This window comes from Dermacentor silvarum, chromosome 1 (assembly GCF_013339745.2).
Source record: "Dermacentor silvarum isolate Dsil-2018 chromosome 1, BIME_Dsil_1.4, whole genome shotgun sequence".
In the NCBI taxonomy this organism is placed as follows: domain Eukaryota; kingdom Metazoa; phylum Arthropoda; class Arachnida; order Ixodida; family Ixodidae; genus Dermacentor; species Dermacentor silvarum.
Window position 1 is genome coordinate 163,474,257 of NC_051154.1, and position 7,430 is coordinate 163,481,686.

General features: G+C 40.8%; 1 protein-coding gene across 1 annotated transcript; it reads left to right on the forward strand.

Annotated features, from left to right (window-relative positions):
* Window positions 1-184: 184 nt before the first annotated feature.
* On the forward strand, window positions 185-7,430 carry LOC119436341 (multifunctional methyltransferase subunit TRM112-like protein). The gene is made up of 4 exons (XM_037703162.2): window positions 185-415; window positions 485-586; window positions 4,338-4,430; window positions 7,229-7,430. The coding sequence occupies exons 1-4, from the start codon at window positions 338-340 to the stop codon at window positions 7,328-7,330; spliced, it is 375 nt and encodes a 124-aa protein (XP_037559090.1). The 5' UTR covers window positions 185-337; the 3' UTR covers window positions 7,331-7,430.

Here is a 7,430-nt window from a genome sequence, read left to right on the forward strand (position 1 = left end):
ATTGCCTCCGCGCGGAGGACCTTTCTGTAAGCAGCCGCTATGCTGCGTCACTGCAGCTAGTGCGTTTTTTTAGTGGGCTGGCTATGCAAAAAACGAGAACAAGACAACAGCGCCTCTGACGGCTGATTACCGCAAAAGTTTCGCCGGCTTTACTCTGCTTATGCCACGTTCTTATATTCTAGGCTAGTTCCTTAAGGCCGCACGGTGGCCGCGCTATCCATGCTTTCCTGCGCCTGAGCGTTTTGAGCTGTTAGCAATAGGTGTTCTGTGCTGTTAGTTCCTCATTTCATATCCATATTTGGGCTTGAAATTACTGGAATCACTGCTCAACGGCTGAATGAAGCTGCTTACGCACAATATGATGACATCGAAGTGCATCAAGGGTGTTAACACTGGTTTTCCTCTTGGCATCGTGGCAAGTTCTCTCTGGCTCACTTGTATATTGGTATTCACGTGCTAATATTTCCTTTTCTTCTTATTTCAGGCAAGCGAAACAAAAGTGATATCAGTGGATTTTAATCCGGAGTTCGTGTGTCGCATGATTCCGAAGCTGGACTGGGATGCCCTTTACCAAGCAGCCGAAAGCGTATGCATCTGACGTTGCGTTTCATAGTTTTAAATTGATTTTGCACAGCTACTAACTTGGATCTTTTTCTGCGTATACAGCGCGCAGCGAATTTTGTTGAAATATTAACAGAGCTGTATAAACTGTCCGAGGATTGGGGTTTTCTTGGAATCCGTGCTCTTTAGAATGTTTTATGTAGATCAGTGTTACAAAGCATTTGGAAAAAATCGATAGATGTTTAGGGTCCTTTATTTTATCACAATCTTTATTTCGTCTGGTGTCTGGAAATAGTTCTTCATAAACTACGTCGGTGAGGGTGGCGATATGGGCTTGTTGGTCGGTCATTATGGAATGGTATCTGGATAGCGCAGCAAAACGGACACAAGAAGAAACGAAGACGAGCGCTAAAACAACGAAATTTATTTCCCTTACCGGTCGTACTTATACACAAAAAACTGGCGTGCACAGCGATATCAACTCTGAAGATACGTACTTGACAGCATAAAAGCAATCTAAAACTGTTACATCAAGAAAACACCAAGAAACCTAAATGATGCATTGCAAATGCAGTCAGCTTTCATGGCATACGCAAATAATCTAACTCTCTCTCGCGGACAATGATAGTGACGGTCTGCTGATACATTGGTCAGCGGCCGAGAGGATCAGAGTTGATGTCGCTGTGCACGTGGGTTTTTTGTGTATAAGTACGACCAGTCCCGGAAATAAATTTCATTGTTGATAGTTAGCGCTTATCTTCGTTTCTTCTCGTGTTCTGCTGCGCTATCCAGATACCATACGTCGGTGAAGCTCTGGCAGTTACTGCACTGCTCAAGATGCTTTGGTGATAATACTAAACATACAGAGATGGGCATCAACGAAATTTATTGGCTGGTCTGGCCAGTCATATTTTCCAAAACACTAATTAAAGTAAGAAAGAACGCTCTAACCATCTGTTTGCATACATGGGGAAAAAAAGAACGAAAGCTTTACGCTGGTGGTCGGGGAGAGGTAAGCAAAAGCCTGTATGCCTTTGTTCTCGAAGAAGCCCTCGATCCGGCTACAAGATAATGTCGCACACTTGACGCTTCTGCATTGCACGTAAATGGCAAGCAGCACGCAACAGCTTGAGGGTTCTGGTGAAACCAAGAGCATGCAAAACTGCCTCTGAAAATGTGCCATACTGCAAAAGGAGGGAGACAAAGGAGTGTCACACAGGGCACTTTCAATCGCTATCAAGTCCAATTGGGATTGAATTTCTCGATACCAATTGGCTCCTTTGTATAAACTGCGGAAAGGAGCCATTCGTGATCGACAAATTCGATGCTAATTGGGCTTGATTGCGATAGAAAGTGTCCTTTGTGACTGGGGTATAAGCGTAGGGATTTCAATGTTACATAGGTAGCGCACAAACAAGGACAAGAGGGACTTGCACACGTAGTGCTATGTGTGACAGATGTCCCTGTCTCTCTTTCTGACCTCGTTTACAGTACACTGTAAACCTACACTGAATATTCTGAGCATGCTTTAGCAAAATTTCACACATGTTTGTTTCTTTGTTTCTTCCTTTTCTGCAATGTAATGAGATGACTCTTTGCTTGTTTCCACCTTTGAGGTGCATTACGATGACGCTCGTGCCTAACGCATTGTTTTTCTTTTCTGCTTACTGTTGTTATTAGTGCTTTATTGTCATTATTGGCTTTTGTGATTTTTGTATTTCGCAGTCAATATCTTTTCTTGGGGTATCCAATGTCTTTCTTGGGGAACATTCTTTTTTTGTGTTTCAGATGTTGTAGTTTTAAGTACATCCCACTCCTGCCTAGGGTCTGTAAAACAGGCTGGCAGTACTAAATAAATAAATAAATAAATAAAATATTTTGAGGGAAACTACAAAGTTATGCTGCATAAACTTCATATTTTACTAAATGTCACTTTTTGCTGACAATAGAACTGACATTCTGGCTAGTTGGTAATGATTCATTATTAGTATGGTAGTGTAAGACAAGACGAGATCGTCCTATTTACTTCCTTGTCTTGTTTTGCGCTGCTGCACTCGTAATGAACATATTTGCTGTACAGTCGAACCTCATTATAACAAAGTTGCATCGGACAAAAATATACCTTCCTTATAATAATTCTAAGCATATATTTGTTGCATGCTTATATTGATGAGAACCATTTTTATTTACTTCGTTATATCTGATATTTAGTTATATCTGTGCCATATCTCGTTATATTGAGGTTCGCCTGTACTTGTTTGAGGGACAGTGATCGAGAGACAGCGATCATGGTAAGCCTGTGAAATTTAACCTGGTATAAGGAATATAGTGCCTGTGCGGACATGTGTGGAATGATAGAACGATATATGAGGAAAGCAAAATAGTGCGGAGCCACCACAGTGCCAAGAGATGTGCTATGTTTGTTTGATTTTATATGTTTTACCTTGCACCAGCTAGCCTGCCACACTGCCCTGCATGTGGCAGGCTGTAATAAACGTGCATGTAATAAAGTTCTAAGTTAGAGGAGCCCTGCAGCACCTTCTATAAAAGGTGTAGACTGTGTCTATTAATAAAGGGCATCTTCTCAGGAATATTGTCCAACAAAAGGGTTTTTGACTTCCATGTATGAATCAATCTACCAGCAATGAAGTGCTGCTGCTACAATTCCCTCACTGCCTTCCCCTTCTTTGTATCATTAGAAATGCACTGGAAAGCTTTGCCTACGTGGAACAATGCCCACCGTGCACTCTCCGTCATCCCTCCAAGCTTTTGTATCAGCATGACCTCAGGATCGCAGGGCACAACTGCCCAATCTCTTAGGCTATAGTATTGGAGTAGTGGTACCATTCTCCATCAGATGGCATCATCACCCCATCAGAGATGATAGTTACTAGCGTTTGCTTCTGCCAGAGGCACTGTAGTCATAACATCTTAAGAAATCTGTTCAGTAGCCTTAATTTTTAGTTCAGCTTATAAGTAAGTGTCAAGGTTCTGAAAATTTGAATGAAAGGACCAGGAAATCTTTCAAGTGAAATTATGGGCTCCCAATTCCATGTACACTAATATTAGGCCTGGTTGTCTATGACAGCATTGAATAGTAACTCGAAAATTTGGTTTGCCATGTTCAAAAAGTGTTGCAAAGCCGCTTAAACCTTTCATTATACAAACAAAAAGCAGATTGACTTACCTGATTGAAATAATAGTAGTTCAATTCAGCTTGACAAGCCAAGATAAGGTCAGTAGATTTTGAAATGTTACTGCTGAATTGATAAAATTTTCGAAAAATCAGTACATACTGTCAAAGCAGCAGTGCCAATGTTGATATAGGTGGCTAGTACTCCAAATGCTTTCTTCATTGTAGTTTGCACAAAAGTGCCATGCATGCAGAACTGTAGAGACAGATTTCCCACACGATGAACATTTCTTTATTATGGCGGTGCAAACCATCTGAAAAGTAGAACTCAAATGCACTGTGGTGTCTTCAAGCATGTCGTTACTTCCCGAGGACAGCTGTACTGCCTGTACCTCGCTAGAAAGTTTTCACTATCGTGCAGGTGGGCTTGAGATAGAGCTTCAGAATTAAATACACTTTTGGCAAGCTATGAAGAGGCAGCTAAGGGTTTTTACTGTGCAGGGAAGCTGTCTTAACAATTTTGTTAAGGCTCCAAAGCATTTCTAAGTTTTAAGTGTTTAGGTTTCAACTTTCCAAGCTTTATACATCATGTGTGCCTGACTAACCTGCACGTGTCTCATGAGGAACCATTTATTCCTTTCAGATTGGCTGTGCTTCAGAATTGCCGAAGACATTAGTACCAGATTATGAACATAATGAAGAGTTTCTGAAGCAAGTTCATCACACACTATTTGAGGTGAGAGATGTGTAGGTTCTCTCGTGTAAAAAAGTGTGTTTGCATCTGCATGCTGCAGTGCAAATGATGTATTTGAATTAGAGGGAAGCCTATCTTTATTTATTGTGCTTGCAAACCACATTATCGGAGAAACAAATGAAGGTATGTATCTCTTTAGTGTCTCTAAAATAGCAAATTAAAAAAAAGCTTGCTATAGGTCTCTCACCCAAATTAATTACAAGTTACAGAATGCAAATAATCCTAAAATATGAATATCATATCATGCATTGCAATGCACTTCATGTAGTGCAGCCTAAATGCTCCTGCAGAGTAAATTGGGCACATACTTTTCTCTCGTCTGGCATAGTTCACTAAAGAGGATTTCATACTTTGTCTATTTGCTTTTGAAAACTCGAATCTAGAGTGTATAGGCCACTCGTCTTAACAACACTTAAAAAAAAAATGCTGGACCTCAGGTCTTGAAGTCAAGACGTCGGTATTGAAAAACTGACATTTGTTTCCCATGCTCTCGATGATCTGTGATAATTGTCAATTGCAAACAAGGGTTTCCGCAAAGCGCTTAGGACGAGTGTGGCTTGACCTTTCAGTATTTGTTCAGCCCTTGAACTTTTTTGACGAGATGTGCTCGTCTGCGGCCCAATTGTTTTGGATGGCAGATGGCAGTACGTGACCGGTGATATCTTTCTTCTTCCACTGGAGTGCATTTTTTGGGGGGGCAACCGGCGTTCTCAAAATGGCGTCTGGCAGAGGCATTGCATATCGCCGGCCCGTCTTCCGGAAAAGAAGGCATTTCTTCGTCATCTTTTTCTTCAGGGCTGTGATGGTTCAGATATCAAGGTTTAGGTCATTTCAGGAAGTGAAGACAACTGTGATGATCACCAAGGTGAGCAGCTCACGAGATGAAGACAAAGAGCAAAGCTCAGAGGATGATATCGCACGTGCTCGTCTGTGAACTAAAAGTGTCGTGAACAGCCCGCTGAAACCTCTACTGTTTCCTTTTTTTTTTTTTTTTTTTCTGTACCCTGCAAGAAGTTTACTGTAAGCTCACCAGCTGAATTGTTTTAATATATTCAGTGTTTTCTAGATGATGAGCTGAATTTTGACGATAGTCGATGAAACCAGTCAAAAAGCCACTCTGCTTAATCCCTTGTTTCTAGCTGTACGACACGCTGCTAAAGCTCCCTTAGTCACATGCACTGTTAGCTTGCACAGCTGATGTGACAGACTGAAAATTACTGTATATATGTTCCTTCCATAATTTTTGTTGATTACTAGCAAGTAGTTGGTGCTTAGGTACTATAGCGTACAATAAACTTTAGTGTGCTACTTTTATTTATTCTACGAGTAAAATAAAGCGTTCTGGGTAAGGAATTTCTTGATATAATAAAATGACTAAGGGGTTTAAGAACCCCAGGTGATCAAAATTAATTCGGAGTTCCTCACTACGGCGTGCTCCATAACAATATTTATTTATTTATTTCAAAATACCTTACAGGACCCCATGTGGAGCATTGAGTAAGTGTCTTTCAATAGTGTTTTTTTTTTTTTTTTATCTTTGATGCCCCATCAAAAATAAAACAGTCTCAACATCAGCTACAGTTCCTTTTTTTTTTTTTTTTTTTTTTTTTGCATATGTCACATTCACAAACTAGTGGTGTATTCTAGAGTCATGAATGTTGTGCCAGTTTTGTCTGGTTTAGGCAGTAGCATTGAAGGTTCAATTTTTAAAATCCTATTATGTTTTTTCTTACTTATGAGGTTGCAAACTTATTCCATCCTTCTGGAAACTGCATTTCTGCACCTGTACAAAGCATCATGAGTATTGTTTTGGAGAAAACTTGCACACATGTAAAGTGTGAAGCAGACATACTGAATGACACAGCAGCAGACAACACAAAGATGTTAAGTAGTTTTATTTCACCTTCTTTCACTGCATCCACAGGCCAGTTGTTACAACAGACTTGATGAAGCCCCCCTTAGTGTTTATTCTGCTCTCTGCCCTCTTTACGTTGGATGGAGGGCCATATTTTGTATCATTTCTTTTTCTTCGATTGTATTCCTTTCTTGTGATTGGTCGTGCCAAGGAGCTGATAGCACATAATTTGTGAGAGATGTAAACAAGCATTCATTAGTGCTTATGCCTTACTCCCATGACTTGCTTCCTCTGCCCTCAGCTGCCTTCTCCTTAGCAGACAAGGGCCCATATTCACAAAAAGTTCTTAGGCTAAAGCTCTTCATAAAAGCATGCACCAGCCAATCACAATGTTGGGCATATAGCGAATGCGGATGGCCATTGGTGAACAGCTACGAACAAAAGGCTTTGTGTATGCGACCCCTACAATGTGTATTGGAACTAAATACTTGACTGCAGTGCTGCTAGTGCACGAAACCGTCATCGGGCCCATATTTCTAGCAGAGCTGTGAAACTGTGTTATTGGTTCTAGTAACTTTGGTGCATGTGCACTGCAGTGTGCTTTCTGCAAGATTCATGAAGCAAAAAAAATGTAGTGTCCACAGAAGGCTTGCTAATCACATGTGTTGCTTGTCAATGGGTAGCCATGTGGACAGCAAACGTCTCCTGCTGTATGCAGTCTGCATACTTCAGATTGTGGTAGAGCATCTTAGTGTTGTCAGGGGGTTTCCATGAGTTCATCCAGTGGCACTGGAGCTCAGAGTTCTTGAACTCACATAAAGTTTTCTGAACATGTCTAAGTTTCATGGGCTCATAACTGCTGTTAGCAGTAATTGAGTTCAGGGAATCAGAGTCACTGAAGTCTAGCAATTTTTTTTTTTTCCAGGTGGAGGTTGTTGCTGGAGAGCTTGTGTGCCCTGAAACAGGCAGGAAGTTCCCAATAACCGATGGCATTCCAAATATGCTTTTGAATGAAGATGAAGTCTGAGTGAAGTTTCTGTGATTGCTGCCATCCCATTGACCACTTAGCGTCATTTCGTTAGAAAGCATCTCAAATTTGTAAATAAAGTAAAACTTAACCACATGCA

Bases quoted from the DNA above. Each gene is read 5' to 3' on its own strand.
- LOC119436341 (XM_037703162.2), top strand. From the start codon at position 338: ATGAAGCTGCTTACGCACAATATGATGACATCGAAGTGCATCAAGGGT. The intron at 416-484 runs GCAAGTTCTCTC...TTCTTATTTCAG, and splicing joins GTTTTCCTCTTGGCATCGTG to GCAAGCGAAACAAAAGTGAT. The intron at 587-4,337 runs GTATGCATCTGA...TATTCCTTTCAG, and splicing joins TTTACCAAGCAGCCGAAAGC to ATTGGCTGTGCTTCAGAATT.